The 22,795-nt window shown below is 39.6% G+C and overlaps 1 protein-coding gene across 9 annotated transcripts in view; it reads right to left on the reverse strand.

Moving 5' to 3' along the window:
• The window catches only part of LOC139738059 (SPARC-related modular calcium-binding protein 1-like), a 42,627-nt gene extending 28,870 nt beyond the window's left edge, over positions 1 to 13,757 (reverse strand). For 4 of the 9 annotated variants that reach the window (XM_071648751.1, XM_071648739.1, XM_071648731.1 and 1 more), the window contains exons 1-5: positions 13,653 to 13,757; positions 11,293 to 11,502; positions 4,744 to 4,806; positions 3,405 to 3,746; positions 383 to 445 (exon numbers count right to left, since the gene is read on the reverse strand). In XM_071648751.1, coding sequence (XP_071504852.1) covers positions 383 to 445; positions 3,405 to 3,746; positions 4,744 to 4,806; positions 11,293 to 11,502; positions 13,653 to 13,731 — 757 coding nt within the window. In that variant the 5' untranslated portion in view covers positions 13,732 to 13,757. Of the gene's footprint in view, positions 1 to 382; positions 446 to 3,404; positions 3,747 to 4,504; positions 4,556 to 4,743; positions 4,807 to 11,292; positions 11,503 to 13,652 lie in introns of all 9 variants that reach the window. The other 5 variants (XM_071648779.1, XM_071648775.1, XM_071648768.1 and 2 more) reach the window with 2 other exon arrangements.
• Between the last annotated feature and the right edge of the window lie 9,038 nt (positions 13,758 to 22,795).

The following is a 22,795-nucleotide window of genomic DNA, read 5'->3' on the forward strand; positions in this document are numbered from 1 at the left end:
CAGTAGAACACAGAGCGGACAAGCAGACAGTCTATGAATTTCAGGCAAGATTATTTAAATGACGCATGAAATGCACAGTAAAAGCATCGATGATAAATATTGATTAAATAGTATGAATTAAATATCATAGTATAAAGCTGTATCTGATAAAGTATCTGATATTAAAGAGAAAAGAGGATTTCAAAAGCAACTGCGATTATTTTCACAGTGTACAAAGCATCGAAATGAATATTACTGGCAGTACGAGCAGAAAAAGAACGCCATATTAAAAGAAAAAAGTATACACGGAAAAGACAGGAAGAGACAAGAGAACTAGATCACGATGATGAAAATAATCACATAAGAATTCAACCTAGACTGATGGGTATAGGTGTTAACTTACTTTCATTATTTGTCGTATCAGGGGCTAGTCGCTCATGAGCTGGAAATACATGGTGAATGAAGACTGGCAATAGAATGAAAACGTTTCAGCATTTTAAATTAGGTTGAAGTATAGAGAGGTTGGAAACTTGTAATGTGATAATAGATGGGTAACTTTTCAGAATTTGTTAACTAGTTAAAATTACGACAGAGGCGATGGGTTTTAAGACCTAAAGACATTTTAATTTCAGGAAAGATTGTAAAATGTACGACAAAGAGGACATAATCATATCTGGATTTTAAGAATAAATCCAATTGAAGATATTTGTTAGTTTGTGCATTTTCAGCGATTGGTTAAAAAACACAATTACATAGACGCCACGATCTTGTTAGTTAATGCTTGATTATTTCAGACATGGGTTAGAAACTCGTGATCGAGAAATAAGAAAGGCGAATTGTAACATTAGTCGTGTAAAAAGGTTTAATAAGTTATACAAACTGAAAGCGAAAACAATGAAATGAAAACACATAGCAGGTTCGTTATGTTTCGGTATATGACTGAAAAAGCGACAGTGCATGAAATATGTTAACGGGAATATGTCCTCACACAGACATAGCGACATCCACAGGCTGCCACCAAAGTTAGCAACGTTAAACAGAATATCAAACAAAGAAATTATTCATGAGAATTGATACCGTGGGTTTACATCAAATCACCAATAGCTGGAATGGACACTGCAGTCCAAACAGAATCAAAATCTCATAGAATCAGAGGCGACCAAGTTTCGTCTTCAAATTTACACGATCCTTCTCCTCTTTGAGTTTAACTTGATTCTAGTGGATTTGAACACGTGCAACTAGATGTTGTTGTTGTTGTTGTTTTGCAAGTAACTTCTTCCACAGTTTGATCATGTGTTGTTACCTAAAGCTTGCGACATGAATCACAATGTAAAGCAGAGGATAGGTACCAGAAGTACCTTGACTCTATTGGAATACAAGTGACCAAAGTGTCACTTTTCCCTCACACTTGCGTCTCCTTTTCTTTGTGTCTGATGACTGGATTACAAGTCTCGCCCTTCTCTCGCTTCAATCTTCTCTTTTCTTGTCGATGTTTTTAAGACGTGGGTCAGAGAGTACAATGTTTGGCGAAGTGGTGCTTGCAGCTGACACCTGTGCAATCTAAGGAGGGATGGGATTCAGTGTTTGCTTTGAAGTCTCTTTTATGGTCCGGAAGTGCCAACTAACAATAGGTCCTTGGTAATGGTTCGTATATTGCTTGCTTTGCACTGACAACAGGCAGAAGGGAGCTGCCATAATTTTTGGCGGTATTATTTCTGCTTTCTCTGAGAACAGTATCTTGCTAATAGTGAGCTCTATTCGTGAAAACCATCAGCGCTACAGCTCTATGTCTGACAATCTTGTGCATCTTGCCATAACCAGCAGGTCGTAATGTAACGAATTATTGTACCAACGTCAAGTTCTATTCGTGGGACCAATAGACCCTTGCCCTACGTGCTCCAGTTGAATCATAAAATTGCAAAGGCCTTTCAGAGTAGATGACGGATATAATACCATATTCTATATAAGAGAAACAAATGAATAATGAAGATAAACTCATTCAATGCTACTCAATTTAGTGGTACCATCGGGAGGATGTTGCATTTTGTAACAGCAAAAAAAAAAAAAGTTTACACAGTGTCGACAGTAAGTGTGAGCTTGATGTTTGGTATCGAAATGTGAGTGACTAATATAAGTAAGTGGTGGCTTCACATCTGACATAGAAAGGAGATCGGTCTGACTGCATGTCCAGCCCTGGGCAAATAACACGCGATGTCTGTGCAAACAGCAGGCAGTCAGTCACTCAACCGATGCAAAGAAAGGTCTCAAGGTCGCAGCAGCATTTTTTTTTCTTTTTCACATCGAGAACATGTATCAAATCTTCTTTAGAATTGGCAACAGCCAGAGTTTGAAACATTACATTTATATTATGACAGAGACAATCTATTATACATGGAGGACTACAGTTGTTGTTGTTGTTGTTGTTGTTGTTGTTGTTTACCAATGAAACCCAATGTTACCGAGTAAGGGAGCCAGAGGTAATGGGAATTGACAAAAGGAAGACTTGGCATTATATGATCAAGAAGGAGTGAAAAGTGCGATGTGAGTTACAACAACAGATGATCTGCTTTACGAGCAGGAAACGACGATCATACATTCATGAGTTACAGTGAGCGCCAGTAGACCGGTTTCATAGCGTATCCAAAAGTTTTGAGAGAGTTATATCCACATCCACGCATAGTTCATTATTGTCTGACCTTGCAACATGCAATAGTGGAGCAAGTTTTAGTTATGGAATTAGAGATTTCGAACAAGCAAGTGAAATGATTAGCGAATCATCAGGTTTGTTGCACTAAAAAGATCTACTCATTTGAATACGTTCGAAGACCGGTCTACCACCGTATGTTTGAAGAGCGAGCGGAGACGGTGGGTGAGACGAGGACATAGGAAGGGGTGAAACATAAAGAACATGTGGGTGCTATGGAATGCGATAATTGCAGGCAATATGGAGCAGTAGTCACACGGGAGGACAGTTTGGCTTATTTCAACACAGCTGTGTGTAGACTTTCACTTTCCAGGGATCGAATGCAAAGAGGGGGAAAATATTTTGACAAAGGTTTCGAGACCGAATTCACATGGAAGGTATTTTGCTGATCATGATTTTGATCAGATGGGACGATTCGATTCCGATTCAAGAGGTCATAATCCAGGATATTTTAAATTTTTATGACATCATTATGACACATTCAAACCAGAAGACATGCATCCGCTGCACATTTTGTGGTCATAATTGGTTCTTTTATTCATAAAATAGTGTGACAATAAATGACGTGTATTGATCATACGTTCACAAACATGACAAACATGTTACTTGGCCACACAAACCTATAAAAGTGGGTGGGACGATTTTTTCGGGATGGGTGGAAAGTGAAACAGGATGATGTGCCGGTCAAGTACAAGCGCCACTCACGCTGTCGCATACTCACTATTGTCGACCCCTAGACATGACGACCACTCCATCTCGGCCAACGCATCGTCGGCATCGCGATCACACAGGTTGACGAACTCCCTCGCGCACGTCTTCGGGCGCACGATCTTCTTCATCAAACGCAAGAGCGGTCTTAACTCCCTTGCGTCGAGCCTTGCGTCACCGTTTGCGTCAAGGTCGGTAAACTTCCACTCGATGATGAGTTTTTCCTTCTCGGGGCTGTCCGGGGATGCCGAGCTGGCTGGGTGATCACCAGGTGGCAAACGAGCGTACTCCTCCTCGAATATCGTCTTCAAATTGGCATTAAACTTATCCCTTTTGCTCTGTTTGCATTGTGATCCTAGAAAATCCAATTGTATCGTAAGCCAGATGTTAGGGGGAGGTGCCTTCTGGAGAAATATTCACATATCAATCAAAAGGTGCCATCGCACTTCGAAGTTAACTGCAACAGGTGCATTTCCTCTACAATATTTTTGTTAACAGTTCGTCAAAAGTTCCGTCAACGAACGTCAGGAGTAAAACCATACATTAACCACGATCATTTACTATTGTTTTCATTCTGATTGTTTCTCGAAACTCATCAAAGAATGATGAAATATTCTTTCAATTCATCAAAACGTGGAGGAATTTATCATCTTGTCATCATCTTATGTAACTCCGCATTTTACTGCATATCATCTTTTTTTTTATTGTAATTGAAGAAAGATTAATTGGAACTTGTACACTTCATTACTGCACGGAGCCAGAAAGACATTTATACACAGATTTGCCAATTTGAGAAAGTTTGTTGCCAATTTAAGAATCAGATATATATTTAGTATTATACTGTAGAGCTTTTGGAAAATTCTACAACCAAAACAAACAAATTACATACAAAAATAGGGCGCAACAATCATCAACAATGTAACAAGTAATTTGATACCACCTTGCGAAGCACTGTTAATGAATAGTTAGCACGATAATAAAAAAACAAAATGCAGCACCACATCACAAAATTGTGGTTCAAAATTGTGGTTTGTGAGAGTTGATGGGTTCAACTGCCACGGCTGAAACTGACAGCCATTTGCTACATATGCGTGAGCTGTGATACCACCTTACCTCTCTCCCTGTCGGGTCGGCGCCCAGCCACTGCCGTAGTTGTATAACTTGCTGCAATAATTGTTCGTCATCAAGACAATAATCACATGACATGAAACGAAAGAAACAGACAAAAGAACGGAAAATACCACCGAAGTGTACAGAAAGAGAGATGACAGAAAATGAATTAACCACATAAAGAAAAAATGAACCAGATTAGAGAGGAGGATAAGTTTGATGATAATTTTGATTTTACCGACCTAGGGACGCTGTGGGAGAACTCCTGAAGGGCGCTACATTGTCGGCTATCGGATAGTCCTCACCTGAGAAGGGTGTTAGGGAGAAACATGATCATTTTTTCTTTCTTTCTGAGATGTAAAATTTGGTGAACACTATTGACTATCTATTGCATCTAAGGATTGTGAAAAGGGGTAGGCCTACCCAAACTTTGTGACAATTGTGGACAACTTTACTCGACACCATACATAATTGCATATATTCTATTCTGATTAGATCAGAAGACCGTTCTGTTTTGACGGCCGAAATTATTTATATAAACAAATAAAATGTTTTCCGAAATAAAAATATAAAACATATATTTTATATATTGACAAATTGGCTAATACTAGACAGCAGCACAGACGTTGTAAATTTGTAATATCGATGGTTAAGTTCGTCATTGTATCCTCGACTTTAACGTAGACAATGCATTGCAATAACAATTTTTAACCAAATTGTATAAGATGATTAACATCAACGCAAAGTGAAGAGTGAGTGGAGTTTTCTCCGTTTTCTTCTCTGTGTTACACGCAGGGCGCGAAATACTTTCTGGTGGACTGTTCAGCAGGGCATAATAGCTGGTATAGGATCTACTTTTAAATAGCGAATATGTAATAGTCAGACTTTCTTTTTTCTTTCTATATGAATAAATACCTTCGACACACAATCAAATTCCAATATTGACCAGTTTAAAGGGTACGTAGGTCTCTTTGACTGTCTACTTTAAAGACGGCGGGAGGAGTGGTAATGTTTAGCCTGGTTCCTTTCAGTTTGTTTCTGTATGGCACGTTGAGATTGAGTCAAATAAGATCCAGGCAGCCATGTGGCTTCCATCCTCACACGGTCACATGATTGAATTGAAAAATCACTCGGTCTTGTTAAAGTTCAAGACACAATGCGAGGGAAATGACTCCCCTGATGCCCGTAATAGTAAACTAATTGCAATGTGCTGTTTGGCTTCGTCGACTTCGTGTAACCTAGCGGGTTAGGGTTCCTTGCTCTTAAATAAACTTCAATTTTCATCCGACAAGGCTTCCGTTTTAGGGAAAAGTGAAGACATCCAAACAGTTCTCAAAGAGTGAGACGAAGATTTTTTAGGGTAATTCATTTTTTCAACACGAGTTAAAGGAAACCATTTGCAAGGGAAGATCAAAATCGCTCAAATGTTACTTTCAAGTTATACAAACTCAAACGGCGGCGGAACTCTCTTGCAATCCTTTCACAAACCAAACAGGAAAGCACTTATACATTTTTTTTTGGACAAAATTGCCCGTCTAGATTAGAGGTCTGCTTCATTTCTTCCTATTTTCTTTCCACTTGCTTCAACTATATTACACGGATTACTCGCGTAGTGCCAAAGCAAATTTGTTACCATATAAAGTCCATGAACCAAATTGAAGTATCACAAAATGTACTACAAGGTCTATGGTAAATACCAAGCCACTGCAAATGCTTTCGATTGGCGGCGAATCGCATTTTGTTTTCTTCATTCATACCCCCACCGTGAAAATGCAGGGCGTTTGATCAAACCATCATCGGCTTGGATTTTTTTTTTTAATTCTCATTTGCAGGGAACCAGGATGGCGTGCAATAACTGACAAACGTATATTTACCTTGACAATAAGAAACATGGCCGGGATACGAAACGTGCTTCGCTTCGTTTCCACAGCCAATAACTCCAAGTGGCATAAATCAAGGCTGTAAAAGTCAAGCCGGGTTGTAACTCATACACGCACGTTAGATTAAAATGACCTAGAGGAAATGTGATATTATACATCCAAGGTAAGACTCTTCCAGCCCCCTCCTCGTCACACTACCATGACCAGCGACTGAGGCCTCCTTCAAGGAGATGTCATGGCGGCCATAGTTAGCGGCAGTCTATGTAACCATAATTCTATGTGCATTGTTGCTCGTGTGTAGGCATGTTTTGTTTCTCTGTCTGACTTTGTGTACTTGTGGGTATATGTTGTAGATGAGGGTGATTATAATCATCATTTTACATGTGTTAAGGTGATCTAAAACATTTATAAAAGAGAATATATGAATCGGGGGCTAAAACGATATGCGAAGTAAGGCCTATATGCCAATAAATTATTACAAACCCTCGCAAATATCTGAATCACGCCCTTTTTATGCAGAATAATTTTCTCCAAGGAAATGACGAATTCATTTTTACACTCAGAACTCAGATGAAGAACAGACGCAACAGTAACGGTATATCTGTGGTAGAAATAGTGCAATTTTCTAGGAAACATTCAGTGATGAATTTCTACATTAAGTTTGGTCACGTGATCTGATCCACCTCTAGATATTAAACCATATGCCCCGGAGATTATCTTTTCCCTGGGCAATAAATGACTATTACTAGCATGACTAGTTACATTTGTCTACTTCGTCACCACAAGGGATATTTCTTTCACCCTTTTTTGTATTAAAATTCAAGAGTTTTTAGTGTCTTTCGTTTAACAGCAGCAACAACAAAAATGCAGTGTATAAAATACTTGTGGTTAATAACCGGTAGTAATTCAGTAAAAAAGAAAATCACTTTTCAGTGAGATGTATGTTCCCATTTTGTGGCAAATGTCTCATGTTATCCGATCACCTAAAACATATCATCTCCTTCTCGACAGCATGCATCATCTTTACATTATTGGTGAAAGGATCTTGCCAATTAATTATTATTCACCAACAAAACTTTTCAAACCACATAATTGACTCAAAATATGGGTTGGAAATGTGCTGAACTTACTGGACAAACAAATTCTGCTATAATAGGCTGGGGATCGAGCACCAGATAAAGGTGAATTAAGGACCAGTCATAAGATAGTCTGATAAGACAGAGCACGATTTTTTAAGCACAATTTAGAATTTGATCAAAATCAGATAAAATTGAGGAAATCATGAAGTTTCTCTAATTTTCACAAAACAGCTCTTGAACAGTCAATATGAATATGCAAATGAGTGAGATAATGATGTCACCACCTAAAACCTTACCATGCAGTTTGCACACAAAATCTTGAAATCTCCGGGGTTTTTGTTGTTGTCATTGTTGTTGTAGATCAGACAGTTATTTCCCAGTCTAAAATTCTATATTTGAGTATTCATTATTCAGCCAGGAGTAACATATGTTACAATTTTATAGCAGAAAAATCCTGTTTTGTCAGGGTTTTTTTTCTTTTTATACACGATCAATAGAAAATTGTGAGGTGATGACATAATCATCTCACTTATTTGTCTTGTCATATCAACAGACTGTTCGAGAAATGTTAAGCGAAAATCAGCGAAATTTCACAATTTCATAACTTCCCTAATTTCTATATGATTTTGATCAAATTTCGTTGTCGAAACTTATAAAGTTTTACTCTTTCTTTTCAGAAAAACTTTGAACTTCCCTTTAAGAAGACAGTATGATGAAGAGAAACGGAGAGAGAAAGGCGTTCTTTTGGGCGGCGGCGGAAAGTTCGCTTGGTATTTAGAATCATGCTGTGGTGGTAGACAAAACACAATAAAAGTGAAAAGTGAACCGATAAATTATTGAAAGAGGGAAATTTGATGAGTAACAGGCCGATCTTCGGATTTTGTTTCCATCTTTTCTTCACGTGCTATTGACATCTCTAAGTGAGCGATTTGTCTTTCAGTGTGTCATCAATCAGCCAAAAATGGTTTCTCTGCTGATCCGAGAACGATCGGTCTCCGAATGAAAAATTCACCCGACACGTTTAAAGATTGTCCAACGACGTCGACAGTTTTCATATAAAGAATCGCAAACATGGCAAAGGACTTAATCAAATTCCTAACATGCTGTCTTGCTATTGTTTCGATTCGTCACAGTTTCGCACAACGTCATGTCATGAACATCGCAGAAAAAAAGAATAGGGCCTACACGTACGCTGAAGTCAAGCTGAACTTATGAAGTCGCCGTAATGAACGATCGAGGTTGGTTCATAGTGAGTACGTACGATGCCTATCAAGAGATGCAGCATGCTAATCTGGGCTTCATTCGAGATGAAATTTTCTCATGGCTCGTAATAACACTTGATAACTTGTATGTGGTCGTGGACCCGCGAGGACGTGACCATGATGGATCTCTTCCACACTGAGTTCGTGACCGTGTGTAGCGATTTACCCCGTCTTTAATGTCGTGTATTGTCTTACAAGAATTCCGAAAACATCCCGACTCCCCCACTTGGTATCCCAAACATCCCGACATGAAAAATAAACGGGCAATGGGATCGTAATTTCTGAGCTCCCTTGAGAAGAGACAGACACTGCCATGTCATGGAGAAGTCGGATTCTGGCTTGAATATAGGAAGAGAAGGAAAGCGGACACACGCGAGGGATCACATGCGCCTAATGTTCTTCTTCTACTTTTCAAGCTATGATTCATCTACGTCAAGAAGTGTTAGTTTGTGGTTGCATCAGTAGTCTGAAAAATCGGCGCTCACTTACTTGTACGTTAGAAGTAGGCATCCCCTCTTATTGAATTCACTGGCAACCTATTTTTTATTTAACCTGTTGGCTCTGAGATAATTCAATTACCACAGATTTTAACCAGGGCATATCTGGTTCCCGTTAACAAGGTTCTGTCCTTCTCAGCTCGATTAAAACACATCATGACGTACATATAAATCGAAAAGACGTGATACTAACTCTGATGGTCGCAGCTAACCTGAGCAACTTGCCTCGTTTGTTGACAACACTAGATCGCATCGTAATGAAGATAACTCGCGTTAGCACAAGCAGCAATTGACAAGCCATAGTCAGAAACATACAGAGCAATGACAACGCCTATTCATTCCAACCAAACGTAATTCAGATGTCATTTTACCCTAAAAATATCCCTGTTCCTTACTTGCCAAGAACTTTTTTTTTTCAATTTTGTTCGCGGGGCGCCGATTGTCCGGCATCAAACACCATCGGTGATGGGGATAAATTTACGGTTTCGTAAAGTAGACGTTGCAGTAATTTCTTTTTAGGAATGTTGACTGTGACCTACTAAACTTCTTCCCATTATTCTGCAATTTATGAACTGAAAAATACGTGACGACAGTCGGGTGCACATGCTGGGATATTCATCATCTCGCAGATTTCCCTCAAGTAAGCCATACTTGGGCTCTGCTTGGGTTTGTCTCCCGAAAAGAGGGGGAAAAAAGGAAGGGAAAAGAGTTGGCCTTCTTACGATTTATTAATCGGGGTCCGGTGTGTTTTGCAGCATGACTACCTGGTGATGGGAAAAATGTCCCGAATCGGACATTTTCCACAGACTTCATGATGTCACCCTCCCCAAGTAGTATCTGAGATACATGAATATTTGACTTCTGTTCCACTTCAAAATAGTGCCAATGACAAGTGTGAAGCAAGTATAGGGAATTGAGGTAAACAATGTTCGTCGAGAGTTTGAAAGATAGTAACTTTATTGACTTTCGTAACTGTCAACTTCCTTTGGTCTGACGTTACGTATTTTTCTGTACTCTCACCACAGACCCGTAACATAACGTCCCTGTGTCGGTGATTGATAAACTCTTTCATAAGGCTGAGCATCGGGAGATGGGAGGGGAGATGTTTACAAAGAAGGAGCGTATTATAAAGCTGATTTCAAGTAGGCCTATATTTTCAAGCTTAGGTTCCTTATACTCGACACAAAGTAAGGGACTTTCCGAGCTCTGTAAAGCAAAAACACACAGACTCGTCTATACCCTCTGCTCTAAGTGCATTACTACGGAAACCAAATGACCAATGTTGTTATAGAATACGGGGGTCACTTTGTAAGGATTTCCATTGTAACTATTCATAATTAGTCAATAAAACCTGATTTCACAGAATGTAACATGTTTTCATTATAACTTAACAACCTTGAAAGTATGAATGTATTGTACTGTACCCTCCATGGTGGCCATAACAACACACAAAAAATATATGACATCATCAGCTACTTTCTGATCAAAAATTCAGATACGTCATGTCAGTGGACGGAGAATTTGCTAGCGCTATCCTCAACCAAATATTGAGAACTTGCCGCCATATTTTCATTCCTTTAAACCTGTGCATTCACACTATTTACCGATGTTTGGTTGATTTTGTTGATGGTTTCGTGTGCGGGAGAATCATGAGAGACAACAGATGCCTATACCTTATTTATTACTGTAAAGTGAGAAAGAAAAGAATCTTTACTTAATTTGTCCCACATATAATCTAGTTGCATAATCTCGTAGAGCTAATAATGGCTTCTGACAGATAATGACATAGGGCCTACTGGTACAGTCCGTCGAAGAATCTGGTCCATACAATCATCCCAGTAAGGCTTCTTTCAAGTACAAGCTTGAGTGCATGTTTGCCCATGTGAGCAATATTTACGACCAGTCGTAAACTGTTTCAAAGAGGTTATAATAAGAAAGGCAATGATTATCGTAATTATTTAAACGCTCTTTAAACGAAGGTGATGGCATATCATTGTAATAATATGGTGACAACGAATTATTAAAATGGAATCGGTGGCAGAAGCCAAGGTTATATGGACCACACTGACTCACCAGCTTGTCGGTCGCAAGTTGGGTTCCCTTCCCTGACCGAGGAGCCAGGGATGGGTTTGCCGTCGTCCGTTACACACCAGCAGTAGCCGATGGCTTTGTGGCATTGAACCGTGGCATAGCTGCCATCATCGTTGCATCGCGGTACAAACATGGCGGTGCTGCTGGACTGTAGGCGATTCTGCGCTCTCTCTGACTGACACTTTGTGAGTTCTGAAATCCAAGTCCAGACAAAGATGAGAACACTGTCAGACTATACCACACTTTCTATTTCTTTTTCATCAACAACAAACACAAAGTGTTTGTTGTATAACCATAAATGCTGTGTAACATTTCGATGCCAATAGTCATCGTAAACTTCTGTTCAGTAGGAAGGATAATTAAGATCATATGGATGAGATAATTAGATCAAAATAAACGTATGCAAGTAAAAACTACCTAAGAAATAACAATATTTACCTCTCATGGGTCTTAACTTTGATAAATCGTATAGCTTCCATGACTTTAGAATTAGAGCATTAGAAAGGTTAGAAAGGTATATACGCAAGGTGAATATACAATGACAAAACGTTATTAGTTTGATGTCATCGCAGACATGAATATACTTCACTAACTTTGTAACGAATGTCCATTGCAGAGTAGCCAATACCCACGCATTACCAGTACTCCACAACACCATAGCGCCCTCGCTGATTAGCGTTTTTCATATTTTTTTATTCATTGAAGATCTGGCTGGAAATTCGATATATCACCTTAAGATATTTGCAGTTTCAAAATTAACTTAAGTGATATTGGGAGATTCAATAAAAGATTACAACCTACCTTCCGCGTCTTTTACAAAGATGGAAGGTTTACTCTCCATTTCTAATCGACTTACGGAAGGTGAAATGCCAGGGGAGAATTTACACCATGATGGCTTACTTTCCATGTTGAATACAAACTGACAATAAATGAGAGCAAGATGGGCTAAAATATACTCCCCATGTTACCTTTCCTACATATAGTAACTATTCGTGGTATAGTACTTTTAATACCACATGGGTTCCAGTAGATTTCGTTGTTCTTTTTGTTTCTATTTAACCCCAAAAAATAGAAATTAGAATTAGAAAGGTTCGAAAGGTATATATACGCAAGGTGAATATACAATGACAAAACGTTATTAGTTTGATATCATCGCAGACATGCACATGGATATACTTCACTAACTTTATAACGAATGTCCATTGCAGAGTATAGCCAATACCCACGAATTACCAATTCTCCACTATACCACAGCGCCCTCGCTGATTAGCATTTTTCATATCTTATTTTTTTCGTTGAAGATCTGGCTGGAAATTCGATATATCACCTTAAGATATTTGCAGTTTCAAAATTAACTTCAGTGATATTGGGAGGTTCAATAAAAGATTACAAACTACCTTCCGCGTCTTTTACAAAGATGGAAGGTTTACTCTCCATTTCTAATCGACTTACGGAAGGTGAAATGCAAGGGGAGAATTTACAACATGATGGCTTACTTTCCATGTTGAATATATAGACTGACAATAAATGAGAGCAAGATGGGCTAAAATATACTCCCCACGTTACCTTTCCTACATTATAGTAACTATTCGTGGTATAGTACTTTTAATACCACATGGGTTCCAGTAGTTTTCGCTGTTCTTTTTGTTTCTATTTAACCCAAGAACAGCTAGCCCATGAAATCCTTCAATGTAGAGGTCATTTTATTGCGAAATCCGTCACTCAGGCAAAATGTAAAATCAACTTCAAATATATATTCGCTATATTAGCTACACTGGGATTTTAAAAACGTCAATTACTCCAGTAAAGGCATGAAGTTATTCGGTCAACGACCAGTGTTCGACAGAGAGAAACTGATTTCTTGTCATTTTAGCGCAAATTGAAGAACTCCCAGAGTGCCCATAACTTAGTGACAACATAATTTGGTTTTGAAGAATGTCAGACGAAAGTAGAGAAGCGCCTAAACCATTAAATTGTTACTAGAACCAGTGCGGAATCGCATTAAAGGTATGGTGATGAAAGAAGGTCTCTAGGAATGTTCATCAAAAAGGCACATTGTCATGGAATCATGGATTTCATTATGATGCAGTCCTTCACATCAGGCATTGCGAGTGTACGTAAGTGGGCATGTTCGTATGTGTGTTAATATTGTTATCTCTTATTTTAAACTCATGTCACGGTGTATGTCTTTCAATGTGGATTTACTTGTTTCAGTGTCACTTGCTGAGGACAACCAGGTTCATGTACAATGAAAGCGCAAAAAAAAGACAACCCAAATTTTCCTCTTGAGGGCATTACGACAGTCCTCGGTAGTCGAAGGATCAATTTGTCTGTGGACTCACCTACTGCGCAGGGACCATTGTGAGCTTTTCTCACCATCCAGCCCTGACAGCGAGCTTTTTTGGCTTCACACTTGGACATGTAAGTTCTCCCATCTGTACCACAGAATGGTCTGGCCTTCTGTCCAGAGCAGTCCCGATTACACTCAGGATTTTGTGTTTGCGTCGACTCCGGATTCAGTTGAAACTGTGTCGGATAAAACAAAACAGAATAAATTTAAGTGATTACACATTAAGTATTTATGTCATCGCATCTAAATGTGTCGTTGGAAATAATGCCACAACTTCAGTCTAAGATAATGTAAGAAGACTGTACGCCATGAAGGTGTCTTCTTACCAAAATCATGTGGACATTGTGGGCCTATCTTTCATACTTCTTGTCAAGATAGAGAACTACTGATACGCGCTCACGGTGAAGAAGATGCGCGCTCATAATTTACGGTAAACAAAATAAATATTTTCACTAACTTAATAATTTGACAAAATAATGATGCATCAGCTGCCGAGGAATTAATATTCCTCTCAAGTGTCACAGGAACATTTGTAGTTTTCAAGTCAGCTTTCAGCGATGGAAAGTGTTTTGTATTCGACATGCGATGGTGGCACTGATTCACTTGCTACCGTCAATTTTACCGTATTACGTTTAGAAAGTATTTTGTAAGTCATTTCGAGCTTTGCATTTTTATTTGACAAATGTTTCTCGTAACTGCTAAAGAACGATGCAAATGACATAAGCATATAGGCCTATAACTTATCTCAAGTTATTGTCAACTGCCCAAGCAGTTCTGAATAATACAAGTAATTTTACCGATAGTCTCTAAAATACCAAATCTCAGCCATTGTGCGGCATTGGTTCATATGCGAGATACATCAACTGAGTTCGGACAAACCCAATGAAATGATTTGGTGTGGCCATGAAATTGAAGCCAGTCACTGTAAGCTTTGATGTTGGCCCTGTCTTACGCGACGGTCGGCTCCCGTAGCGAAGCGGCTCGCCACAGGGCCAGACGTGGGGCAAACATCGAGAGCCTTCCCGTCCGACCAAAGCCAATTAGTGCGAGAATATGATAATTGGCCTGGTGTTATTGCACTTTCTTGAACCTTGCTTGAGCAGAAATCATGTTTTTCCCCTCATCTCAATCGCAGATTCGCGTATAACCGCACCCCAAAAGTTTCCCCACCGTGCAAAATCGTCGAGTCTGATGATCCTTAAATGTCACACACTCCATTTGCATCCACGATGATTTTGACGCAGACGTCTCCCAAGCTGACGAACTATCGCAACTTCCCCACAACTGACCACATTTCTGTAAATCCATTCATGGTTAATGCTTTTGTAGGACTTCCGATAATTGATATTCTATGCTGAATGCATGCTGGATTCAGCATGCATGACATCAAATCCTTATTGGTCACATCGCCTGGATGCGCGTTAGGTCCATGACTGCCAACAGAGGGAATACAATGGTGACCTTTCACCCAGTTACAAAAACGGATATGGAATAACCTCTTCAGATGTCTTCCTATTCATTTTTTTAAGATAATGTACGAGGGTTTGTTGTCAGTTTCACTTTATTCTTACTGTCGAATTATAATTATTATTACATTGTCACTATTTTCTTTTTCATTTTAGATTTGAGCCATCTAAAATAAATGACGTCATAAGCCTGTGATCGATTTAGATGATTTCAGTCATTGATGATGTCAAGAGGTTTGTAAGTGGGGCATCAAAGCAAGGAAACTTCCGTGAAGATTGGTCACATTATGTATGTCTTAGTGCACGCAGAAGTGTATGAAGATTCCTAGTCTTCATCGTGATGTCTTCATGCCAACTCCGACACACACACACACGCACACACACACACCCAGACATATACACAAGCCGCAAGCCACTATGTGAATACTATGTGTGTGTGTGTGTGTGTGTGTGTGTGTGTGTGTGTGTGTGTGTCTCCATCTCTTGCAACGTGACTCAATTGAAATCTTGGCAACAGGTCCCACCAAAGACATTGATAGTCACATAACAAACCATGAGAAATGCTGACACGGTTTCTCTGCCTTACAGACGAATGTTATTGGGAATTGTGCTTTTCACTTTCATATCAATCACATAAGGAAGGTGAAGAGTTCATGTTTAGAAACTGACATGTGTTACCACTGGTCAAAGTACATTGAATGTAATCGAAATACATAAAATAATTCATTTCGTCTTGTTTTGTGGCTTCATATTACGCCGTAGGCTGAATATGGCCCTGGAAGATTTGGATTTCCATGTAGTGTTGACATATTTCACGGGCTCACGCCGATGCATTGTGTCTTCACTCTGTCCAGACCGCCAAGGTCACACAGCGGTTTCAAACATGTGGGACTGAGGGGTTACAATCGTACACGCTCATTGTACTATATCTGTCAATTGAAATTCGTCATGGCTCATCTTGCGGCCACCGGGTGAGCGCAACGGGGATATGAAACAGGGTCGAGCAGCGGCAAAGCGATGTGAAGGGCCTTCCAGTGGCCGCCCCTTACCCTCTACATTCATAACGATTTCACGAATAACTAGAGAAAAAGTCAACCATATTTTTCCCCACACCACGAATGAACTTTCCCATCGTGTGTCATAATATATCGATACCTTATAAGAGCGATAAGATGATCGCCTTGTCTTCTGCAACGACACGTGTACGCAACTCATGACATGGAACGTTAGCATCTAACGCCGATAGCACATATAGATGATATCGCTGATAAAATTGAAAGCGTTTTCATCTATGCAAAAGATAGAATTCCATGACCAACATGCTTTGCGCATGGTTGCAAGCAGACAAAAACAACAGCCAAAGTTACATTCATTCCTGCCATTCCAACTCGTCGCATTTCTTTTCCGACCCGACAGAGACGACTCGAACGCCTGCGATGACAGGCGAGAGGGGATCGACTGCATTACCGTCGTCGCCAGGGCTTAGTCTACATGGTCAGACTTAAAACTATCATACTCATTATCATATTGCTGTAGAAGCCCAGTGTTAGAGCTCATACATAGTGAGTGAAACTGTAATGTATACATCTTTTTTTTTTCATAGTGAAGGAAACTAAAGGAGACATGAAAATGGTAGAACGTTGTAACGATAAACTAGCTGTTTAGATAATAACTACGACGAACATGGTGAAACACATGACGGAGTCGCAACATGGTAGGATGTATCCGGTAAATAACTTGTGACATAACATTTCGACAAGGTGAAGAGTTACAACCTTCGTTTCGCGAAATTGTAATTGTGCTGTCATATTCTGAATGAAAATGGAAGGCATATGAAAGTCGATCCTGGCGCAGTGTCTGTGCGCCTTATACCTACAGTCTTTATCTTGCATTACTTCCACCTTTTCTACATGCCCACTCCGATACCAGTGCTACTGGTATTCTCACAAAAATCGGCACCCATATTGGGAGGCCTCTCCCTAGTTCGTCCAGATTCAAAGCGCCACGATGGATCGTTGGTCCAACATCGGTCATGTGACAGGACGCGATTGCATACGTATCAGTTAACCCTGCATGCTACATTAATTCCCTGTCTGAATGAATGTGTTTGGAATTAGTGTACATTTGACACATTAACACAGAAAGGGTTAATCATCTTAGCTTTGTAGCATGAAAGCTGGATGGTATTTTTGATAGCGCTTCACAACAAAGAGTCCATATCTGCCAATCATAATCATGAAAAGCCGACATATTTAACTTCCACAACAGAAAATGAACATTCAGCAAATCCATTGTTATTTTAGTTTTTCTTTTACAAAGCAAATTGGAGAGCTGGCCTTCATTTTTGATAATCTTACAACAAATGTCATACACGAGGCAGATTTTATTATTGACTGGAAGGGTTCCCATTGGAGGGTCACACCCTTTAAATCTTGGTTTCTCTCCAATGGTGTTCGACCCCGGCACCCGCAGCGGCCAGTCTGCATGATTTTCGTCGGCAATCCTTACAAGACCGAATTCGCTGAATTAGCTACCACATTATTGTCCCACGGGGCTACAAGAAACGTCTTATTATCATCTTGTCTAAAATGGACTAGCGTATCAAAACCCAAGCACTCTGTGTTACGCTCGAAGTCATTGAACAACTGGAGTACAGGAAGGTCTCTCATGTTAAAGGTTTAAAGACAAGCAGTAGAGCAAATTAGGGTCCGCTCGTGTATCCCTTTGAATTTAATGGCATGTACAACGAAGTGTAGCAGAGTCCCGTCGCAGACGAAATCGAAAACCGAAAAAGATCAAAGGCAGCTTCATCTAATTAGGTCATGAACGTTAAACATTTGAGAGAATTGAATACCAGTACGTTGATACATAATATCCATCCGCGACCATGACCAGTCGTCGTCTGCGGAGAGGGAAAGGGATCGATGTATTTGGATTCTTGGAAGTGGCATCATGACCTAGGTTAGGAATATTAAAAGGTTTTCACCAGTGAGTCTGTCCAGAGCTGCCGTAGTCGTGTTGTCTATCTGCCTAAAATCATGCAGAAAGTAGACCAGGGTAATCGAACAGAGTTATAGGAGACAGTTTCTGTCGGCGTCTTTTTCTCTTCTGGCGACCAACTAGTGTCATATTGTGTCCCGACGTAATGATTTGATTGCGTCATTACCTGATACGCCAAAGGCAATCGATATTTAGAGTACAGCGTCCTATCGGAATTCACAGAGCGGGTTAATTGGAAGGATTATTCAAGAACGTCAGTTTCACATTGCACTCAACCCGTTTCATGTTTTTACACGACAATATTTCCGACGAGGCGCTGCAGAACCACTGGCGTCAGATATGCGGTAATTTTCGCCCCAGCAAAAAAAGAAAGAAAGAAAAAAGAAGAAGATAATTGAGACTATTAGGCGACTATCAGACGTAGCGACAAAGAAAGGGAACGATGGTATTATCTGAATCATAAAAGGGTAATTTTCATTAAAAATGAAAGTGAGATCTGAACAGAGTCAAACTGACAGCTCCGATTCGGCAAAATGTCGCGACATTTGATCCTTGCTCGCTGAGTGCTGTCTCCATGGGTAAAGATACTTTTCCCTTGTATAAAGCTAGAAAATACATAGGATTTACTGTACTTTTCAAAGCCGAACCGGAAAACATATCACTGGAAAACTCCTCCCTTTTTCTGCAAAATATCAGGATTTAAGCACTGCATTTCGTCAAAATGAGGTAAAAGGTTGACGGTGTGGAAAATGAGGTCATGAACTGTTAGAACTGTCTGAGCTCGAGGTCACAGCGCAGACAAGCAGATAGGCCAGACCAGTTACTAAATAGTCTCCAAATTCGTGGGATGTTTCAGGCCCTGGTGTACCTCGTGATGAACCTTTTGATGCACCTGCTACTTTCACTTCAATTTCTACTTTGTCGTTGCTATGTCAGGCAGGATCATGGCATGCTATCAATAATCAACGTGTGAAGATATCTGCATGCATGAATCTAGTGTAACAAACTGATCTTTCGAAATAATGAGTGGTTCTGTTTAAAGTGTTTTTCATATCATATCATATCATTTTATAATAATAATAATAATAATAATAAGGTCTTATTTACCCAGGGTAGCCTCTTCAGTGTTGCCACTGCTCTACCAGAGGGCCCTGCTATCATTATTACCCTAGCGTTGCCAGGTACCCATTTATACACCTGGGTCGAGAGGGACATTGTGGGTAAAAACATCTTGTCCAAGGACGTAAGCACTGGGCGGGATTCGATCTCGCGGTCCTCCGTTCGGGAGTCGTGAGTCTTATCCACTATGCACTATCCACTTATAATATAAGATAATATAATATGATATGATATAATATAATATAATATAATATAATATAATATATAATATAATATGATATAATTTAATATAATATCATGTTATGTTATGTCATAATTATATCATATCATATTACATGATCTCAAATTTCTATTGATCAAACTAAAACTTTTAATCTAACGGTCCCTAAATCAAAGCGTGTAGCTATATCTTGTGCCGATCGAGAGGTGTAGAGTATATACTCGAAGTTGTAGCGTGATTAGACTTCTCCCCCTCCCCCCCCCCAAAAAAAAAAAAAACAGAAGAAAGCTCTACAAACTTAATCATTCAACAAATGAAGACTTCCAATAAGAAATAATAGTATGGTTCCTCTTCTAATCGCATGTTTGTTAACAGGATGATGAGCCAGTTTACGTGAGGTAATTATTTCTGCGAGGAAAATATCGGAGAGTACCGTTGGGGAGAACTGTTTCATAAACATACTAGTTCCATTATGTATTTCAATGTTGTGTACACCTCTTTTATACAAGCCGCACCTATCAACAACTAAAGCACACAGTGCGAGTATCTACAAAGAAGTGATAAGCAAGCAAGGCAATATTGAAGAGATCAAAAGGAGGCGAAAGCCGGGAGGTTGAATCCATTTTGAAATTGTCTCATGTATCCTATATATTGCGCAACCGCCTATAGCAAACACTGACACATTATCATTAATAAGTATCATCAGTGATTGAATTATGCTGACAGGTCAAACAAATATCGCAAAATTAGCTTCTGTTGAACAGGCGCATCAGACCATTACATAACTAACATGAACATTAAATACGAATTTTACATGAACTTCGATGTCCAACCAGGAAGGTACTATAGGCTCGCCTACTGTATCTTGGTCCAACAACGAACTTCCTCTTTCGTACGAGAAGTCCCTTTGTTTGAAAACGTTTCGCTGATAGAGATAGACGAAATAAAGAATACATTCTATTCTTAGCGAAGTTTGTCTCTCAACAGGCACGTAGAAGGACATGGCAAGAGACCTATCAGGTACAATTTATTTATTCTGAGGCAACAGTTGTTTTTCTTCACATTTATTTTTCGCACTCAGACGAATAGTAAAAACTCCCCTATATAGTCCACGTTTGCCCTCAGTACGTGTTGCTGTCTCCATGGAGCTCAAGTCTAACAGTTCCTCCCAGCCCCCGCATCCTCCCAGACATACCACCAACGTCATTATTCCCCCATCGTCCCCATCCTCTTTTCCATTCCCTCTGATTCTGCACATGTTCCCTCGAACTATCATCGTGGCAACCTTTTGGGGCGAACTGGTATCAACATTGTTGGGTTCATTTGTAGTTATGATAAATGGACAGTGTCAACTCTCGGTCACTGCCATGTATACTCTGCGTTTCTTTCACACGGCCGTAGTCGTGGACACGGAGCCGCTTCACCATTTCTAAGCAAAAAAAAATTGCCGTTTAACAAACTCTAAGTTGTCTGCAATAGCAGTCTAATAACCTATTATGGTTCTACGGAATGAGAAAGGGCGTTCTCTGTCCTAATTCAACCAGTTTTGTTGGTAAGATGATGCCATATACGAGAATAGAGACTATTGATGTTGCGTACAGCAGACTATCCATGAGCTAAAAGTGAGTGGGTGAAAATATAAACTGAGAACCGCAGCGCCACCCTGTATGGTGTAATACAATTTCAGCACAATCATTAAGAAATTAGGAGATGTTCTTGTTGTGGGGGCTGTATAATAGAAAACATAAGGTCAGACACGTGAACAATACATCGAGTGTACTCTCATTGTTGAGAAGTGTCTTGTTAAAACGCGAAGGAAAGAAAAAAGCCACACATACAAGGGCAAACACGCTGGTCGGCAATACAGTCACACATGTCCAATTTACATCAGGGACACTGGTAATGATATGTGATTAGAAGGGCTATGTGAGATAATTACGTTCCTATGCCTATTAAAGAGGGATTTCGTAAAGCAAGGTTAATTCACTTACTCCTAATAAATTACACCAGTCTGACTAGATAGTCCTCTTAACCACACCTACCAAGAGGACCACAATAAGCAGGTTCAGATAATAATTATGTATTCAAAAATAGGGATTTTCCCCTTGAGGACCATCGTGTCGAGGTTTTCAATTTGCCTGTTTCAGCTAAATGCATATTGTCTTGAAGTCAAATTATATATATGCCATTAGTTGTTGCTACGACGGGCAAGCCTGGGGCAAGCCTTGTGGGTGCCAGGAACAACATTAATTTTGCAATTGATATTAAGGTTTACAAGAATGTGAATAAGTGAGAAAACTGGCCTAGAAATGATAAACAATGGGGGCAAATTATAACACCTCTGTGAGAGATTGCGGTGATAACTTGTCAGATGAGCAACGTAATAATGCATCGAATATGGCAATGATAACGAAAAACTTTCAGATAATGTCTCCATTTCCTGGTGTACCGACTGTTCAGTCATGAATAATACCATGACTGATATCAGTTGCGTTATATAGGATTGTGCAGGTTGGGAATGCTCGTGAGGTTGGAGGACAACAAAGTTAAACTAAAACGAAGCGGCTTTGGCACTGTATTTCTTTTCTTCTTTTTTTTGGTTAGTTTATTATTTCAATCCTTGTTGATATCATTTCAGAGTGACATGTAAAGTGAAAGTCTCTCTAAATGGTCAACACTCCTTGTTCATTAATAAGAGAAACTATGGACAGGACCTTGTAGTAAAAGAATGACACCATGTGTCTGCGTACGAAACTCTATGACATGAAAACCAGCATTCATATAGACCCGCAACAGTTGCTAAATGCTACATTGCTACCAATATCAGTCAAAGTTACACCTTAGACATATTTGTTTGAGATATGGGTCAATTGAAAATGAATGCAGTGTATGAGTGTAACATAGTTTTTGTGGGTTGTTTTGGATACCGTCATTACTTTGTGCAATATGTCTCGTCGAAACTAAATTGAAATATATAATCCCATTTCCGTCATTCTGTGGTGATAGGTTCCAAGGGTGAATTTTTAATGACAGTGATTTCCGTGACGCATTTTCATTTCAGTTTTGTTACTCATGCCCCTTGCTGCTTGTCACTTCACTCTAGGCACTACTCTCTTAAAGGAAAACCTTACCCTTTGGGCTATACCTAACACGGTCATTAAGACGACAATGAGAACTATTTGGAACAATATGTTTCAATTTCATGCTAGACTGGTCCGCCCTTAAATAAGACCTTTTAAATGTGTGTGTGTGTGAAAAGTGCACCAGTGAGTTGAGGTATGTTACCCTCGTAAGCGTGGGACGGTGGGAGTGAAGTTGGGATTTTTTTTT

The sequence above is a fragment of the Diadema antillarum genome, unplaced genomic scaffold, assembly GCF_040938485.1.
Source record: "Diadema antillarum isolate AM-2024a unplaced genomic scaffold, OU_Dant_1.0 scf00000029, whole genome shotgun sequence".
Lineage (NCBI taxonomy): Eukaryota > Metazoa > Echinodermata > Echinoidea > Diadematoida > Diadematidae > Diadema > Diadema antillarum.